At 37.7% G+C, this 19,957-nt stretch overlaps 1 protein-coding gene across 4 annotated transcripts in view; it reads right to left on the reverse strand.

The window, feature by feature from the left end:
- SBF2 (SET binding factor 2) overlaps positions 1 to 19,957 on the reverse strand; it is a 463,684-nt gene that overhangs the window by 48,857 nt on the left and 394,870 nt on the right. For all 4 annotated transcript variants that reach the window (XM_070491087.1, XM_044753304.2, XM_044753303.2 and 1 more), the window contains 8 exons: positions 19,084 to 19,346; positions 17,335 to 17,507; positions 16,217 to 16,290; positions 14,542 to 14,737; positions 11,338 to 11,465; positions 9,927 to 10,102; positions 7,232 to 7,377; positions 5,034 to 5,232 (listed from right to left, as the gene is read on the reverse strand). In XM_070491087.1, coding sequence (XP_070347188.1) covers positions 5,034 to 5,232; positions 7,232 to 7,377; positions 9,927 to 10,102; positions 11,338 to 11,465; positions 14,542 to 14,737; positions 16,217 to 16,290; positions 17,335 to 17,507; positions 19,084 to 19,346 — 1,355 coding nt within the window. The remainder of the gene's footprint in view (positions 1 to 5,033; positions 5,233 to 7,231; positions 7,378 to 9,926; positions 10,103 to 11,337; positions 11,466 to 14,541; positions 14,738 to 16,216; positions 16,291 to 17,334; positions 17,508 to 19,083; positions 19,347 to 19,957) is intronic.

Here is a 19,957-nt window from a genome sequence, read left to right on the forward strand (position 1 = left end):
GAAGGGAAATGGGGAGAGAGAGAATACAAGAATATGAAAATCAAAATATGGTGATTTTCTAAGACTCAGAAACATATTGGTTGAAGGGTAAGACATATGTTTCAAAACTTGGAATTTAGTTTCAACTCAGTTCTTCAGGGGTTCAGAAGAAAAGGCCTAGATGATGAAAACAGCTAACTCATCCACTAGTCTGTAGTTTTTTTGAAATAAGCCCCCTTCAGTGATACTGCAGACTTTTGCTGAATAACCTAAGCTTAGAAAATAAAAATGTTATATACGATTGTTAAAAAGGCCTCTGTTAAACTGATGATTTCCCTTGTCTCATATACTAGTTTTTGTCAGCTTGAAATAAAGATCTTAAGATTAACGTATTAATGTCAACTTTACAAGAATTACAAGTCAAACTGTCAACTCATTAGATTGCTGAATGACAACAGAGAATGGAGTACACTAATATTACACTGCCTGTGATGGTGAAAGGATTAAATATCAAAACCAAAGGACTTTTGATATGAGAACAATATGTTCAAGTGTCAAGGTGAGCTTAAATATTTTATTAACACTATGTGTTGATAATTAAAAAAAAGATTAGCTCATAAAGTTACAGGATATGATATTGGGAAAACAAAAAACAGACAAGAGAACCTTGTTTTTACAGATTAGTAAGTACAACAAGATAGGCAGGTTTCAGAGTCATTTCTTTCCTTTAGTTTATTTAGAAATAGTACACTAAAGAGATTTCACATTAATAACCTCTCGACTTCTGATCCCATATTTTTTGTGCATGTGGGTGATTTTTTTATTGTGGTAAAATACACCTAACATAAAATTTAACATTTTAATGATTTTTAAGTGTACAAATCAGTGACATTCAGCACATTCACCATATTGTGCAATCATCACAACTATCTGTTTTCCAGAACTTCTAATTCCTTAACTTGCTATAACCCACTGCTGAGGAAGGAGGAGGGAGAGGCAATCTAGTGTATGGTCATGTAAATCATAACCTTCCACGACTTTAGTGAATGCCAAACTAACCCTCCATACTCGACCAGAGATAACTTGGAGGCATTCTGAAAGCCTAGCATTTTGCTGCTTTAGGAAGTTATAGGCCGTATTTTTCTAATACTACAAACTGATAAGGAATCCTAACTGTAGACTAATCATTCACAAAGACTGGGAAAGCAGTTGCATTATTAGGGCCCTCTATTTCTAATTCCACTTTAATATCTGTTTTCCCCTGACTTGCTTCCAGATACAATGATTTTGTGTATTAGATAAGGGAGTAATGCTTAATGGCTTCAGGTGTCATTTCAGTAACTGGGAGAGAAACAGCACACCCCTTCACTCCCTGTCCCCTATAGTGGCTGTCCTCTCCTTCCACAGGACAGGAGCACCACAGACCATGCTCTGCTACACACAGGATCTAAGACCTTCCTGCTCCCAGGCATGGACCTGAGTGACAGATGGATAGCCACTGGTGCTGGGGCAAACTGTTGAGCCCGAAGATCAACAGAAGCTACTCAGTACCAGTCTCACTGAGCAATGAAAGACACATCTATTTACCCTGCCACCTGGAGCCATCAGTCCTGGGCTCCACAGTAAGCCTCAAGAGGTAGACTGGGCTTCTGGAGTTGCTGTGGAAAGATTTTAATCAAAGAATAACACACTTACAAACGCTCGAAACATAAATGAAAGAACACAAAAAGAAATCTGTATCACTACCACCTAGGTCAAGAAATGGACCATTACCAGCATCCAATAAGATCCCTTTGTGTCTCCTCCCAATTACCCTCTCTCCCTCCTCCTCCAAGATTATCACTATCCTTGACTACCAACAACATGGATGAGTTTTGCCTGATTTTGAATTTTAGAAAAAAGGAACCAACAGGATTTATTCTTTCGTGTCTGGCTTCTTTTGCTCAACATTATGTCTGTGAGATTCATCCATGTTATTGTATACAGCTGCAGTTTGCTCATTTTCATTGCTGTATAGTATCTCACTACGTGATCACACTACTATTTATTTATCCATTCTTCTATTGTCAACTTTGAGTAGTTTCTAGTTCTTGACTATGTAAGAAGAATGTTGCCATGAACATCCTTGCAGATGTCTTTTGGGAGCACAAATGCATTTCCACTGGAAATTCTACTCCATCTAGGAGCAGAATATTTTTTTTTTAAAGATTGGCACCTGAGCTAATATCTGTTGCCAATCTTTTTTCTTTCTTCTTCTTCTTCTCCCCAAAGCCCCCCAGTACATAGTTGTATATTCTAGTTGTAGGTCCTTCCAGTTGTGCTATGTGGCACACCACCTCAGCATGGCCTGATGAGCAGTGCCATGTCTGCACCCAGGATCCAAACTGGCGAAATCCTGGGTCGCTGAAGTGGAGCATGTGAACTTAACCACTCAGCCACGGGGCTGGCCCCAGGAGTAGAATTTTATTAGATCTAATTTCATTCAATATTAAACATCTAGGAGTAAATGCTTATTAGATGCTGGTAGACAGCTTTCCAAAGTTGTTTAACCAATTTACAGTCCCACCAGCAATAATCAAGAGTTCCATTTGCTCGACACTCTTACTAGCATTTTGTATTGTTGGTCCTCTAAATTCGAGCCATTTTTGCAGGTATAAAGTAGTCTCATTGGGGCTTTAATTTGCATTTATCTGAAGAATAACAGGCTGAGCATCTTTTCAACCTATTCTTTTCTTGGCTGCCACAATATCGTCTTTTATGAGGTGCCTGTTTAAGTCTCCTGCCACTTTTTATTGCCTTTTTACTTTCTTAATGTTATCTTCTTATGTACAGAAGTTCTTAATTCATCAATCTTTTACTTTATGCATAGTGCTTTTCCTGTCCTAAGAAATCTCTCCCTACTTCAAGGTCATGAAGATATTCTCCTATCTTCTAGAAGCTTTGTTTTAGCCTTTTACATGTAGATCTACAGGATCAATGGGGTGTAAAGTAGGGGTCAAAATTTTTTTTTTCTCATATGGATAGCTAGCACTATTTGTTGAAAAAACATCTTTTATCCACTGCTCTTAAGTGCTATATTTATTTTCAATTAAGTGTTCATATATGTTGAACTGTTTCTATATTCTGTATTTTGCTCCAAATGATCTGTTTGTCTATCCTTGCGCCAATCCCATAGTGTCTTAATTACTGTAGCTTTATAAAAAGTCTTAATATCCTGTAGTGTTATTCTATAACTATCCTGACTACTCTTGGTCTTTTGCATTTTTATATAACCCTTAGAATCATCTTTTCAATTTCTGTAAACATTTTGCTGGGATTTTGATTGGGACTACATTGAATCTATAGATCAATTTCTGGAGAAATTATAGTTTTAGAGCACTGACTATTCTAATCCAAGAACATGAAATATCTATTTATATCCTTAAATGATCCTCAATATGATTCTGACTGTTCCGTGTAGAGGTCTTATACATCTTTTATTAGATTATTCCTAAATATTTAAGGTTTTTTAGTGGTAACTCTAAATAGTATCAGTAGTACCAAAATAACATCACTTAAAATTTCACTTTTTAATTATTTGTTTTTGGTATATATATGACTAATTTTTGTATAATGACCTTGTACCAATGACCTTACTAAGTTCACTTGTTAATTTTAAAAGTTTATCTGTAGATTCCTTCAGATTTTCTATATATACATAATCAAGCAATCTGTGAATAATGATAGTTTTCTTTCTTTTCAATCTTTATACTTTTTATTATTTACTTTTCTAGTTTTTCTGCACTTCCTAGGGCTTCTAGTGCAACACTGAATACAAGTGGAGATAGTGGGCATTCTTGTCTTGTCTTGATCTCAGAGTAAAAGTTTTCAATATCTTAGCATTAATTAAGTTTTGCTGTAGGATTTTCTTAGACACTTACTAGATTAAGGAGCTTGCCTTGTATTTCTAACTTGCTAAGAGCTTTTTTTTTAATCACTAATGTATATTATGTTTTATAAAATGATTTTCCGTATATAATAAACATATTTTCCCTCTTAATTCTTTTAACGTGGTAAATTATACTGATTACCTTTCAATTGTCAAGCCAGTTCTGTATTCTTATAATAAACTCCACTTGGTCATAATTGTGTGTGAAATGAACCTTTGTCATTATGAATCATCCTTCTTTACTGCTGGTAAAATCTACTTTGATATTCATGTAGTGACAACAGCTTTTGTAAAGATAGTTTTGCATGGGGTATTTGTTCTGTTCTTTTACTTTCAACCTTTTTATATTCTTGTATATTAATATATCCCTTAAAAGAAGCATAAAGCTCTAAAAAAATTCTAACAATCTTTTTCTTTTAGCTGGAACATTTAGTCAACTTATAAGTAACGTAATTACCGATATATTTGAATTTAAATTTACCATGTTACTATTTGCTTTCTATTTGTTCCACCTGTTCCACATTCCCTTTTCTCTCCTTTCTAGCCTTCTTTCGGAGTATTTTTTATTATTCTATTTTCTTCCTTCCAATAGCTTGAGGGACATATATCATCACAAACGCTTTATATAACAAGTGTTCTAATAAGTGGTCTATTAAAATTTTATTTTGTTTCTGACAGACTGAAATGGTAAGTGAGGCCTGTTTTCTCACTGGCAGGCATGATTTCGATAGCAAGCTTCCCAGACAGCAGGACATCACACCCCTGACACCACCACTTACACTCACCTACAAAGAGAAATGTGTTAGAAAGACAGAGTATTCAGGAAAACTACTGCGCACTCAACAGAATCACAGCCTTTCAGGACTTAATGCAAAATTTTTCTTTGACCCAAATCTCAAACTATATTCCCAACTTGTTTCTCAAGTTTCACATCGTTATTTGTAAATTTAAATTGTCATTTAAAATGAAATAACTGTAGTGCTTCCAGAACACCTATCTCTGGGGACCTTGCTCTTATTTTCTGGCATTTTCCTCTCTCTCTGGGCTACAGATGCAAATAGCCCATTCAAGACTCAAAGAGAAGAAAGGAAAGAAGGTCTCCCTTTGGAGCCCATAACAGTCTTACCTCCGGCAGAGTGAATACATCCTGTTGGAAGCAGTGATTCGAAAATACTCTGGTTTTGAGCGAGAAGAGCTGCCACTTATGGTTCCCAAACCTAAACGCTGATAGTCTCTGAAACAAGCTTTTTCCACTAACTGTTCCATTGTGGACTTCTCGGAGGCCTTCAGAGTGGTGCTTGTGGGGAGTTCGCTGTCATCTGAAACTGGGATGGCAGAAACAGGTTTGGGAGAAATGATAGAGCTCAGGAAAGGATTAAAAACTTTCTTTTGAAAGGATCCTTAAACCAAGAGAGATTTATATTAGGGCCACAGGGACACTGTGCATCACAAAGTAAATCATATAACCTCTACGAGGAGGAGTCATTATGCTCAAACACAAATTAAAATTGCAATGGATAGTCAGGAAATAAGACATCAGGAGCTCAATTAACTCAAAATGTCAGAGAAATTAACCCATATTTTTCTGTTTCAGTCAGGCTTGCTTATCAATGCCAAAGTGTAGTGACTTCTATTTAGGACTCTATAGAATAAACACTCAAACTTTGTCAGAGGCTAACCCATCAGTAAAATTAATATTTAATACAATCACCACACAAATTCATCACCCAGGTTTCAGTTAACTTTTCAGAACATAAACTTTTATTAGAAATTTCTAGATTAAGCAGAAGTTCACTAGCGGGAAAAGACCTTTCTTAGAGAGGCATGAAGAAGTTATACTTTTTTGTGGAAATATTTTTGTCAGAGGATGTGGTATACATGGGAAACTCCCTCACAATTTTGCAATCACAGGTTACAGAATCCTTTAAGATTTTAGATGTGGAAGAATTTACACAATAATCAAGTATTTTAGAGAGGATTAGAAAAAACTCCCAATTTTCCTAATTGGTACTGCATGTTCCACCTAAAAAATTCCATGTTAAAAACTGTCCTAATTTATTTTTAAAGTGAGAGAAGTCAAATTAAGCTTTTGAAGTTTTTGGAAATGTGCCCAAAATTTTAACGTGAAAAGGAAGAATATGGCTCTCTTCCATTAACAGGGAAAAAAGAAAAACCTAACAGCTTATCTGTACAAATAAAAGACTTCGTATTTTAGTTTGTGAACTTCACAGTGCAAATACATTATCAGGTATCAGTTTTGTGTTGACCTTTTATTTTCAGAGGAGCAAAGAACATTACATAATTTGGTCTTTAGGTGGACTCTCATAGAATAGTTTGGTTCTGTGAAATCACAAAAACTTCAGATTAGAAGAGTCCACAGTGAAGGGTAGCAGTAAATGTTTTATAGCTTTCCTTGTGTGAGGAGGCCAGGGTTCCAACAAACGGTACTTTCAAGTAATGCAATGGTGGGTCTTTCATCGCCCCTAGAGGCAAGCTTGTAGTACACATAGTGAAATGAGACCTTCAGCCAGTGATCTCTCTAAAGATGAAGTTTCTTTCTTTAAAATACTGTTGTTGTTGTTATTATTAGTAGAAGAAGGAGTAGTTGTATAATCACTGGCAGTTGATTCTAACATCCTGAGAAGCAAAAAGGGTGCAATTCATGCTGTCTCCCATTAGATCAGATTCTTGCTAGTGTTAATTCCATAAGCATACTTGATAGTGGGTTAAAGAATAAAAAACAGTCAATAAGACATTTTGCTCCCGGTTTTCTGCCTCTATTTTCCCAACTGAGAGGTAGCTTAACTTCCCAGATTCTGTTCTTTTAAATATTTAGCAGACTTTTTTCTCTTATCTAAGAACCCCTTCATCTCAGGTCCCCCACTTTGATTAAGAGCACCCACAATGTTCTTATCCAAACCCAAAATCTTCAGCTTCAAATATGCAGTGTCCTTATTTCCTTCTTCCTATTCCATAACAATAAGATACAGGTGACTACTTCACATCTAAATTTCCTGTACAGTGGGTTTCTTTCTTTCTCTCTTTGATAAAACCCACATAACCATGGCCAATTAGCTCTATGGATTTAGTAAAGGGGGAGAAGTGGAATATCACAAAATCTTATCCGAACAATGGAATATTGGGAAAATAAAAATTTTTTTTATCCAGTTCTGAGAAGCTAGTAAGTGCCTCCAATCTTCTTATTAGACCTAGGTTTTCGTGAGTCAAAGTTTAAGCGCAACTCCGTCTTAGTTTTTTATTTTTATTCATAAAAGTAGAAAAAATAAAATTGATTCACGAAGGAAAAAAAGAGTTGTCACATACCAGATACGTCATCTTCTTCATTCCATCCAGGACGATTCACTCTCTCTTCCACAATTGTCCCTGTCCTCCTCTTCAATAAATACTGCCGCCCAATTGTCATTTTCCCTGCCCTTTTGGCACCTTTCACAATTGTTTTTGAGAAGGTGCTACAAATCATAAAACCAAAGAGAATGCCAATTTATTATGAAGATATCACTTATATTTTTTGATACCTACATAGTTCAATTTGTTTCTTCTCCATTCCCACAAGCCACTATTATTGACCAGAACTTCATTAAGCCTCTCCTTTAGATCACTTTTTACATAATAGCAGACTAATTTCCTATAAAACACTGTTGTCATTAGGACACTGTTTTAGGCAAAAAGTGCAAGAACCTAGATGACATAAACTACTTACCACCCCAAATCTAAACTCCCTGGTTTGGCTTTTTGGTTGAGCACACCCCTAACCCACTCTGGGTATCCATGCCACTGCCTCCACCCGTCCCCACAAGCCATGCCTGTGGCAGTCCTCCTGCATGGAAAGCCAGCCTGTCCCCTTCTCTACTGATTCCAACTCTCTTTCTACTAACTCATAGGCTTCTCTCTGAGATTGTATGACAATTAGAGTTGGCAACACCTTTACTTATTTCTTAAATGTCTTAAGTGTATGTGTGGTGTCCTGCCTTCTGATGCTATAAACCTTCTGAGAAATAGAAAAGAGTAATGTAATTCCCCTTTTTGAGAGGAGAAAAAAAGAGGAAATCAGCAATTTGAGTATCCTTTTGAGAAACAGCTTTAATTAAAGGGAAGCTAGGTTGTAAATTACTTGGACCTAAAAATACTTTATTTAAACAGTTTACCTTTTCTTGCTGATAGAACATCCGGGTACAGAGTATTTACAATGCACAGAATTAAACAAAGGACCTATTTCCTGAATGATCATACTGAGACGGAGGTTTTAAGTAGGACTGTTTTTTATTGTGCTCTTCTCTACCATAAAGAAGAGACCTCTTTCTGTTTTCCTGGCATTTGGTGAAAGGTGATAAGAATTCTTTTATTGTCATACAGTTTTACCAGACCCTGTTTTTAGTCATCTGAAATGTAACTCTGAGGGTTATGAAACATGTTTTAGATAATTGTTAGAAATTTCAAAATATTGGTATTTCCTAAATTAAACCTATTGTAAATCACTTCAGGTGTAACAATATAAACTCAATGGGATTTCTGAAATTTTATTCCAGCTAGAGCTATATCCTTTGTTTTAAATACACAAAACAATTCTAAGATATTTTAAATTTTAAATTTGCTATATCGCTGTTGCAGCTGGATAGAATAAGCTTGATATAATAAACTTAATTATATATATTATACATGTAATTTTCCCCTAATAGTTTCTAAACATAAAACACCATACAAATCTTTGTTTGTTCCATAGAGGGCTAGGATAAAATATTATAGGTCCCTCTGTGACCCCACAGTGCTAAAATGAGAAGCTTGGCTCACTGTCATAAATACCTAGGAAGCTGTTCTTGTTTCAGCATACCATTCCTGGATATGTGTGTTCTCCTTTGCTTACCAGGTAACAGTGGCACAGGTGGCTAGCTATGCAATCGAGAAACGACACAACATCTGGAACCTCACCTCTTCTATAACCCCCAGCATACCTCACTTTCAGGCAAAGGATAAGCCTTTTCTCCAAAGTCTGTAGAGCAATTCCTAATCTGTAATTTATACTGGCAGATGCTCAAATTACATTAATTTCAGGTAATTAATGAGGATGACTTGAAATTTTAGCCCCTATATTTTATCACTAAATGAAGAGAATTTTAAAGCAATTCTAACTTTGTAATAACTAAAATTTAAAGTTTCAACATAAATTCCCAAAAATTTTCATCAGAAAATGAGGGTTCCTAAAGGAATATGACAACTAAATGCAATGCCTGATCCCAGATTGGATCCTGTACGAGGAAGGAAAAAAAGTAGCTATAAAGGATCATAAGCAAAATTTGAATATGAACTTTGGGTTAGATAAAAGTTTTATACCAATTAAATTTCCTGGTATTGATTATTGTACTGTGGTTATAAAAGATAATGTCTTTGTTCATAGGAAATATATTGACGTATTTCAGGATAAAGGAGTATCTATATAACTCAAATGGTTTAGAAAAATATACATATGTCAATTATACTTCAATAAAAAATACATATGAGAGAGAATGATAAGGAAATGGAACAAAACATAAACAATTGGTAAATCTGTGTAAAGGGTATATAGGAATTCTTTGTACTATCTTGTAACTTTTCTGTAAGTTTCACATTGTATCAAAACAAAAAGTTACAAAAAAAGAAAGAGAAAAAGTCTCCCATCTCTAGATCAAAGCAAAACTGTCTTCTAGGCCCGAATATTAATGAAAACTGAAAGGAGTGCTCAAAGACAGAAAGTGATCAACACGGGAAAAGGGTAAAACAGAATTTCACATTCTAAAAATGCATCAAGAGCAATGGACATCATAGTCAAAGCCTCTTGTAGCTTTTAGTTTTTGAAACTTGCCACACACATCAGTGCCACTGTCCCATCAGTTTCTGAGCTTGGTCCAAGGGGCTTGACAGAATGGCAAACAAAAAGAGCAGTCCCTTACACAGTGACCCAAAGGACAGGCGACTTCTCACAGCCAATTACGGAGGCCAGAAATGAAGAAATCCGACTTCTTACCGAAAGGAAGTGTTCTTTTCCTTCTGTTTGGGTAAAATTATTTGTGGGGTAGTTTGTCCAGCAGCAAAAGCAAAGGTGGTGAAAATGGACTGAGGATAACGGAACTTCATCAGCTGTTTCTTAAAGATCTCTACTACTTCTGGACTCACTTCTTCATCAAATGCTACTTTAATCAACTATAGACAAAGAGATTAAACACATCAGAAGCATTAAGGATTTCCAGATAACTTCCCCCTAAATTACTGAAATAGCAGAAAATAACAATACTAAATGTCAAGAGTTTGGAGATTGAAGGGATCTTGGATATTATGCAATATAACTTTTTAATTTAAAAAATAAAAAAGGCTCAAAAAGTTTTTCTTGCCATAGATGGTTAGGTGGCAAGGAAAATCATGTATCTTAAACTTGGGTTTCTTTAAGATTACCTTTTCTATGATGGGATAGAGAAATAAACTTACAGCGATTAAGTAGGAAACATGTCCTTCTCATTTCTCAACTGTTGGTTCTAGATAGGGAATTTGGCCTGATAAGGTCTCTTCCTATCCAGAGATACTATAAATCTAGGAAGAAAAAATCCAGTTTGACTAGACTCCTAAGCAGTATGACCAGGCAATACTCTAGTTCAGAGTCCTTTGGCAGTTGGAACAGTGAAGAAATCCCTAGGAGGTCACTGCTCTCAGGTGTTGGGGGAAGGCCTGGAGCCTAGAGATGAGCAGCCTCACATTTCACACAATCAGCACGCAGAGGTACTAAGGCATGGCTTCTTGACTGGAAGGACTGAAGCAAGAATTGCAGCCCCTGCAAATCCGAGGAGTCAGAAACAAGGCATGAAGAACAGGAAAACAAAATGTTACAGACTGGGAGTTGTACAAAAGGCAAAAACTAAGAAAAGATCACTCTTCCAGTGTCTGGTTTAAATAGTACTTCCATGAGTTCTGATATGTGCACAGCCCCCCGGAAAACGCTCTGCTTTATTAGGGGTGATTTAGTGAGAATCAACAGTACTTTAGCCCCAGCTATAATTCTGAGTTTTACTTCTTTCGCAGAAGAGCCACAGGGTATTTCCTTCTGAAACAAATGCCAAGAGAATTGCTTTCTGTCTGTCTAAAGGCTTTATCAAACAGAAACTGAGGAATGACGTGGCAGAGAGCAACAGTCAACTGTGTGCGTCTGAATTTCTAAGATCACTAAATATTGACAATCTGTTGGCACTCTGAGTTGGCCAAGGGGCTCAGGAAATGAGGGATTAAATCCAAGACTGTTCACGAGTTTACTCAGTTGAAGATTACCCTCTCAGACCCTCTGAGCCTCCTCATCCTCTAACTTCTGACTACGTGACCACAGAAAGTGCCTATGACGTCATTTGTAGAAAACTTTTGAATAGTGGAAGAATGGCTCCCTTTCTTCATACCTGAAAAGATGCTGATGTGATCTGCAGTCCTTCTTGCATGTTCTGCTGTAGCTGGTTCTGCATTGTGATCTTCTTCTCCTTGGTGATGGAGGCAATGGGAAAACTACGCACAACTGTCTGCTCACCAACTACAGGAAGACAGGACACAGACTCAGTAACAGTACTTTACAGCTCATTCCTAGAGTCTCTGCTGCTCATTTGATCAGCCTTTGCTGGAGAAATGTACCTGGAGGGTACAACACCCAGGAATGCAGTGAGAGAAAATGCCATGATTCTAGAATCGCGTTCATTAACTTTATTGCGTGGCAATTCAATCCTGAGACACAATCCTTTCCCAGAGTGAAGGATCTGTCACAACCCTCCTGCCTTTGTTCTATTTCCCAAACCTATGTGTGCCACACAAGATCACCTGGTTTAAGACACTCTTAGAGGAGGTTTTATACAGAAAAAATAAGTATCTTAAAACATTGAAAAGACACCTACGATATTTAACATAAGAATAAAGCAAAAGAGAAAAAGTCTTTAAGCTTGTTTCCGTATGTGGTAAAAGGTGCTATACTATGTATATGTGCCTTCGGAAGATATAGGCCTGGGCTTAGGCCCAAGGTTTTTAGGAGTTTAAATATTAAAGCAAGAAAGGGAAAAACATAAATAATTATTTATCAACTAGCTGAGGTTGCGAGGATGAGGCTCTAGGAAAGCAGCAGCATCCCTGAAGCCTCGCCTGGGGCTACAGCTCCCCGTGGAGAGGAGGGCCACATGCAGAATGCAACAACGGGCTAATCGGCTCCTAGGTTTGAGGGGGCAAGGTTTCACATATTTCAGAAAGGGAGAAGATTCCTGCATGCTAGATGGCTAGAGAATGGTTCCTGGAAGAAGTGAGAGGAAGGTGAGCTTTGAAGAGAGTGTAGGTTTGGATTTGCAGAGGGAAAGAGGAAGGCATTTCAGGCAGTGGCACAAGGAACAGAACAGGGGCAGCAATGGGCAAGGCCCCTCTGCTAGTAAGCCAGAGGGGGTGAGATTTGAACTAGGTTTCTCTGACTTTAGAGCCCATACGTTTATCCACTTATCATCATCGGAATTCCTCATTCCCTGGACCTGTCAATTCCTAACCTGGAAAATTCTGATCATCTTCTTATGTTAAGCTCATACCCAGAGGCTAAACAAAATCGGGATGTACACAGGATTTAAGTTCTAGGATGTATTAAACAACCTATGCTTATATAACACATGTAAAGTTATTTCTATGTGTCATTAAAAGAGAAATTTTACATTGAAAATCTTTTTTTTTTCTTTTGAGGAAGATTAGCCGTGAGCTAACTGCTGCCAACCCTCCTCTTTTTGCTGAGGAAGACTGGGCCATCCTCCATGCCCATCTTCCTCTACATTTTTTTTTTTTTAATATGTGGGACGCCTACCACAGCATGGTGTGCCAAGCGGTGCCATGTCCACACCCGGGATCCGAACTGGCGAACCCTGGGCCACCGAGAAGCGGAACGTGAGCACTTAACCACTGTGCCACCAGGCGGCCCCCTACATTAAAAATCTTAAAAAGAGAAATAAAATACAAGAGAAATAAAAAGGTTTTCTTTGATAAAAATAATTTTCCTGGAATGTGAAATTATCCCAAAAATTGACAGGAAAAAACAAGAGAACAATATAACCTTTCACAGTAAGTACAGCTTTGATTTATTTAAAAGAAATAAATTTGAGCAATTTAAATGACCAAGTATTCACATATTTATATACCCAAAGTATATGTTTACAGCCACTGAGCTCACAAAAGTTATAGTACAAAAAAAATTATAAGTACTGGAATTTAGTTTCTTTTGCAAATATACTTGCTTTCAAATACAAATGTAATTTATGTATAGTAATATAACAAGAGAAGGATGAGAAATTTTGCTCTATTTCTTACTTTTTTCCAAAATGAGCACAACTATTCTTATAGATTCATTTTGTTTATTGAATTTTGTGAGCTTTTTGCTTATTAGATGGTAAGCAATCTTTTATGACCAAGATAATAAACCATCTTCATTCTATCCAAGCAAGGAATTATACAATTCTGAGATTTTAAAGATAATACATTTTATACATCTGAATCCCACTGTCTAACAAAATGCACAGCACATAGCACATACTCATCAAATGCTACTGGATGAATAATTTCAGATGAGGAAGGAATTTTAGTGACCATTTATCCCAATAGTTCTCACTCCTCAGTAGGCATCACCATCGTTTCTGGGGCCTAAAAATACACAGATGCCTAGGTCTCCCCACTCCTAGAATCTTATTCTAGATTCGAATTCAATCGTTTGAGGGTTAGGTCCAGAAACCAGTATTTTTTTTTTTTTAAAGCTTCCCAGGTAATTCAAATATGCAGTCAAGGCTGAGAACAATGAATTATCACCAATCAAGCCCAATTTCCTAATTTTGTAAAAGAGGAAGTGGAATCTCAGAAAGGTTAGAGGACCTCCTTAAAATATCAAGATTTGTTAACAGCAACCTAAAGCTGAGCTTCTGGATTTGGAGTCCAACAATTTTACTCAAAATCTTGCAGGCTTTTCCTATCAACCAGAATAGTTTATATAGAGACTATAGTGATTAAAAAAAGATAATTCAGACTTGATAAGGCATGCTATTCCTTTCTAATATAGAAGATTATATAGCGTAGTGGAAAACAGAAGTTGAGAGAGTTTAGTGGATAGAAAAGAAGTTGTCTGCTAAGAGGGAAATGAGGTTAGTTGAAATAGGATGAGAGGGAAGTGGAGTTAGTTGGTTAGTGCTGTACAACCCTGTGATGCTTAACACATCCTTCCACAGAAGGGATCATGTGTCTGGAAAACCTTAGCCTTACAGTTAACTGTAGGACTTGGAAAGGTGGGACAAGTCAGCAGGGGACATTGTTAGCAGCTAGACACTGCGAATATCCCTATGTCACAAGATGCTGCCTCATGAATTATGATCATTTCAGTGAATGAACCCATGATTTACTGTTTAGAAGATACCCTTGGTTCTGCTGGTAAGAATCTATGATCCAAATTATCATTAGCTTTGACAGATGAAAGAATTCTAAAAAATACCTACGTGGCAAAAGGCTTACTCTGAATCTGAAATGATCTGCAAATCACTGTATACACATGGAATCAAGACCTCATGCTGCACACAGATATCCACAATCCGATGGTGTAAGATGAGACATACCTAGCTGATCGTGGGGAGTCCCTCTGAACAGAATTCTGTACGTGGTGAGGAACAAGGCTCCTTCTGCCGGCAGGAGCTGAGGGCCTCCAAGAAGGCCTCCGGTGGCTTCTTCTCTTCCATCAGGATCCAGGAGGACTCGAAGACCTTCACAAACAACTTCTTCTCCTGGCAGTAGAGCAGGTCTAAGAATCTTGGGCTAACAACAGAGAAAGTATTTTAAACACAGCTCTCGTGGGTTTCCAACACTTAGACCACGGTTAACTTTTCAGTCACAGACCTAAAAACTTGAGCCACATTTCCCAGGTAGCCAAATGAGAAAACAGATTTGGGAAGAGGCAGAAATAACATTTCTGCATCTGAATGTAAAAAGATTCTTTGTAGCATTGCTTATTAACAGTAAAATCACTGGAAATTACTAAAATGTTTGAAACATCTATTCAATGGAACATTTTGCAACCATTAAAAAAAAATGACATGGATCTATATATGTTAACATAGAAAGATATCCAGAATACATTGTTAAGTAAAAAAGAAAGTTGCAAACCAGTATGTTTATTATGATCCCCTTTTTGGAAAAAGAAAACAAACTGTAAGGATATGAATCAAACTGTTAAAGGTGGTGCTATCATGATTAAGCGTAGAGGTGGGGTGGGAGGACCATGGGGGATTTTCACTTTGTACAATACTTACTTCTTTAATGTTTCAATTTTATACAAAGAACACTGTTACTTTTGTAAACTGAAAAGGCAAGTACTTAAAAAAATGGATGCATCTTTAAAAAGACCTGCCTTTCTTGGCCTCTATTGAGGATTAATACAATAAATGGCCAAATAATGAACATTTACCTATCTTGGGAAATAAGGAACCATATGATAAACTCCTCTAAAGAGTTCAGTGTTAGGAAAAAAAAAAATCCATCTCTCCTGAAGATCTAATATGCTTATTTTTTACTAAGCGTAAAAACTACATAAATCAGGAGTATTCCTTCTGTTGGCTCTAGGAAGCTCAGAGCTAAATGTAAAGCCAACGTATAATGATCGCTGTGTCTCAGATTTCTGATAGAATTATCTTTCCTATCCATCTGGCTTCTGATTTCTCCTTTGAATTTACTTTTACTAGTTATATCGTATAGGTAAGAGGGTCCTGAACCTTAGTCCACAGACTGGTGCCAGACAAGCTGCAAAATAATCCCCTGGGAGGCTTGTTAAAGTACAGATCCCCAGGCCAGATTCCAACTGCTCTCCGATTGTGGGGGCTGGGGTGGGCTTCAGGACTCTCAATGTCTAACAGACTTTCCAGATGCTTGTGATAATGTGCTTGTAATATATACGGATTCAGGAACCTGCTGTTTTTATGGTAATTGCCTTTTTTGGGAAGTAGGCAGAGCATAAAATCTTGGCTTGGAAGTTACAATGTTCATAATTTATGCCCTGGATGCAAAAGTAGACTCAACAAGAGGTTATTGTTGCTCCTTTGTTCAATCCACTATTCTACTTCAGTGTCCTTTTTATTAGGATCTACATGATAAACTCCTCTGAAAGTTTAATGTATCATTAAAATTGGAGTTGGTCTCTGTACAAGGTTAGGAGAGGGTACTTCCTGGGGCACAACAGTCTATTGTTGCTGTTTTTAAGAAGCGATGTTATGCCCTGAAAGCATGTACTGTAATAAATACCTTCTGTATAGGCGGCAGTCTTCTACTCTCTCGATGCACTGCTTCCAGGCTCTCAATGTGCATAGCTACAATTCCTAGGGTGAGTCAGAGTATTCAAAATGAAAGAGCAAAAACAAGAAGAATTAAAACAAATTCTGGATATTTTAGAGTTAAAAACTATCAGAGTTTAGTGGTTCCTCAAAAAGTTAAACATAGGGGGCCAGTCCTGTAGTGTACTGGTTACATTCAGCACCTTCTCCCTCAGTGGTCCAAGCTCCTGGGTTTGGATTCTGGGTCTGGACCTATGCCACTTGTCAGCCATGCTGTGGCAGCGACTCACATATAAAGTGGACGAAGACTGGCACAGATGTTAGCTCAGGGCTAATCTTCCTCAGCAAAAACAAAAAAACTAATTAACAGAATTACCGTATGACCCAGCAATTCTACTCCTAGGTATATATCCAAAAGAATTGAAAATAAGGACTCAAACAGATACTTGTATGTGAACATTTATAGTAGTACTATTCACAATAGCCAGAAGGTAGAAACAACCCAAGTGTCCATCAACAGAAGAATGGATAAACAAAATGTGGTGTATCTATATAATGGAATAGTATTCAGCCATAAAAAGGAATGAAGTTTTGATACCTGCTAGAACATGGATGGATCTTGAAAACATTATGCTAAGTGAAATAAGCCAGATACAGAAGAATAAATATTACATGATTTCACTTATATGCAATATCTAGAATAGGCAAATTCATAGAGATAGAAAGTAGATTACAGGTTACCAGGGGCTAGAGGGTGGAGAATGAGGAGTTATTTTTAATGGGTACAGAGTGTCTGTTTGGGGTGCTGAAATGTTTTGATAACAGATAGTGGTTATGGCTTCACAACATTGTGAATGGAATTAATGCTACTGAATTTGATACTTAAAATGGCAAATTTTATGTTATATATATTTTACCACAATTTAAAAATATTAAAAAAACCCTAATCAGGACATACATGAATAGCATGGCTGAACTACTAGAAGACAAATCTTGCAGGTGTTATGCTGGAAAAAGCAGACCCATACGAACAATTTTTACTCAACTATCTCCAATATTCTAGTTCTCTAATATCTGCAAAGTGATTACCTGGTATCATGCAATGAAGGCTTTTGATGTGATCCTGAGTAACTCCACTTTCTGTACAAACCTTGTCAATAAATCTGGTAATGAAACGCACAACAGAATTGGCAATGTCATTATTCTCCGAATCCTCAAAGCCACTTTCTGTGTCATAGCTCTCGGCTACACTTCCTGCAATACTAAGAAAGTCGAGGAAAGAAATCATGGTCAGTACTCAAATGTAACAAGTGACTACTACATCACAGTCCATTTCCTTAGCAATTTAAACTTGCTGGAAGAGACGCATACTCAAAGAGAAGGCGCACTTAACTCCACGGCTCCTTTATAAAGTGAGAGCAGTGAAACACGATATTCTACTGCCCACATTTGGAAGCTACTGTCAGGCACTGTCCTTTGGACTCGTATTTGTTTTTGTAAGGAATACCTTCTGTCATTCTCCTAAAAGAACCTTAGGGACCACAGAAAATAAAGCAAAAAGGGACTTTTTCATTTATAATCTGATACTTGAACCTTCCCAAAAAAACCATGTCCTCCCAAGTTAATTACCACACAGAGCCAGACAAAGTAATACGGCTAGCTTTGGCCTTTGGCCACTGAGGGGCATGTTCCCTGGTAGGCAAAGTAAAAGAACTTTTTCCAGTAAATAGGATATTCTTCCAAATGGAAGAACCAAATTGTCCTATGAATGCTTCTCTTGCCAATGTTTCTCTCTCTCTGAGAGAGTCACAATCCTTTTGGTCACTCTGAAGCCATCATTCTTCTGTAGGTGATGAAGTCATGCAAGATAAGGGGATAAATGTGAAAGGGAGCGGATGTGCAAGCTCAATCCCGGCCCTTCTTGCTTATTCAGTTCACACTATTCAACACATATTCCTGTCTCCTGTGCCTTCCTTTAGACTGCTAATCACAGAGAAGACTCATTAGCCTGTTCTAACCTACTCAGTTCTCTTTTCTCCAAATCCAACCACATTAGCTGAATCAGTGTTGAGGTAAACCTAAGCAGTGAATATGGCCATCACATCATCCCAAGCGTTAAAGAACTGAGATGTGTTATCCACTCAATATGTAAATCAGGTTTTGGAAAAATGCCATGAGAGGAAAAATGCAAGGTAGGAGAAAGAGTGATGGACATGCTGCTTTAGATGGGAAGTCAGGAAGGCCTCTCTGGGTAGGTGACATTTGAGCAGAGAACTAAATGAAGTGAGGAAGTGATTCTTGTTACTATTATACGGAGAGTATTCCAGATAGCAGGAACAAGTACAAAGGGCCTGAAGCAGTATTATGCTTAGAGTGCTTGAGCATTAGCATTAGCAGGAGACCAGTTTGGCTGACATAAGAGTGATAGGAACCAAGGTCAGAGCAATAGCCAGGGGCCAGATCCTGTTAGACCTTGTAGTCCATGGGTTTTACTCTCAGTGGTATGGGAAGTCACTGTAGGGCTGAGAGCAAGGCCTGGTCGAGGACACGATTATAGGCAAACGCCATGGTTAGTTGAGGAAAAGGAGGGCCAAAAACAAATAATCACTTTGGCAAGAAGAGTTCATTAGTAATTTTCCAGAGCACCTTCTGTATATCGCTATGGCAGAAAGTAACTAAAGGGCTGGATCAGCAGCGGGTGAGACACTTGAAAACTTAGGTTAAGAGAAGAGAGCAAGCAAGGGAGTTAGAACAGTCAGATGAAGTGAAGGTCTTTTAATAGAGAAGAGCCGAGGAAGTCTAAAGGTGGGGAAAATGGATAATTTTTGAAATATGTACCTGTTTGTGACAATGCTGTTGCTCCCACTCTCCCAGTCGCCTGGCGCTGATGCTCTTAGGAGCTTGTTTTTACTCGTATCCAGTGGAACTAGCAGGTTGACCATGAGGTTTGCAAAGTGAATGGCCTGACTGAAGACAGTGCTTTCCTCACGTTGCACCAGCTCCTGCTGAGTTGATTTGCTCAGAGTAGGCCAAAGGCGTAGCTGCTCGGCTGCTAGGTCCATTGCTGTCTTCTCCTGATATTGGTCATCAGGAAGCTTATCCTAAAAAACAAAGCAATACAATCCAAATCCGTCACTTCACACGAGCTTCAAAAAACATGGAAGGTGTTTTAATAACTCATCTACTAAATACCTCTGTCAGCAAAAACAAAAACATATAAACAAAACATAACAACAATGACAAAGCAAAACCTAGTCGTCTTTATTTCCCAGCTCCAGCAGGTTCTGAGTGGAAGCTCACAACAAATCCAAGGAAGCGGCAGCAAAGCACAGATGGAAACACCTCTCACTGCTAACTTCCACTGCACTGACTGACCTCTGCGGCTCCATCCCTTTCCCGCTGCCAGTTAAAACCAACTGTTGACCTGAAGCACCTAGAAAAACTCAAGCATGAATGCTCCAGTAGCATTTACTAGGACTTTGATATGTTTCTTCTCTTCTGCTCTTTGGGAGAAGGAGAGGGAATGACCAAACTCACAAAAAATAGAGCTAGATTTTACATCCTTGTAAATGTGGGAGCCAAACATTATCACCACATGGGTATACATGTGACCATGGATTTTTAAGAGGGGTTTGCCAGTAGGTTGAAGAGTTAAACGATAACCCACATCTGTATAGCACTCTATAGCTTATGAAGAGCTGAGTATCTACAG

Source organism: Equus asinus, chromosome 20 (genome assembly GCF_041296235.1).
Source record: "Equus asinus isolate D_3611 breed Donkey chromosome 20, EquAss-T2T_v2, whole genome shotgun sequence".
In the NCBI taxonomy this organism is placed as follows: Eukaryota; Metazoa; Chordata; class Mammalia; order Perissodactyla; family Equidae; genus Equus; species Equus asinus.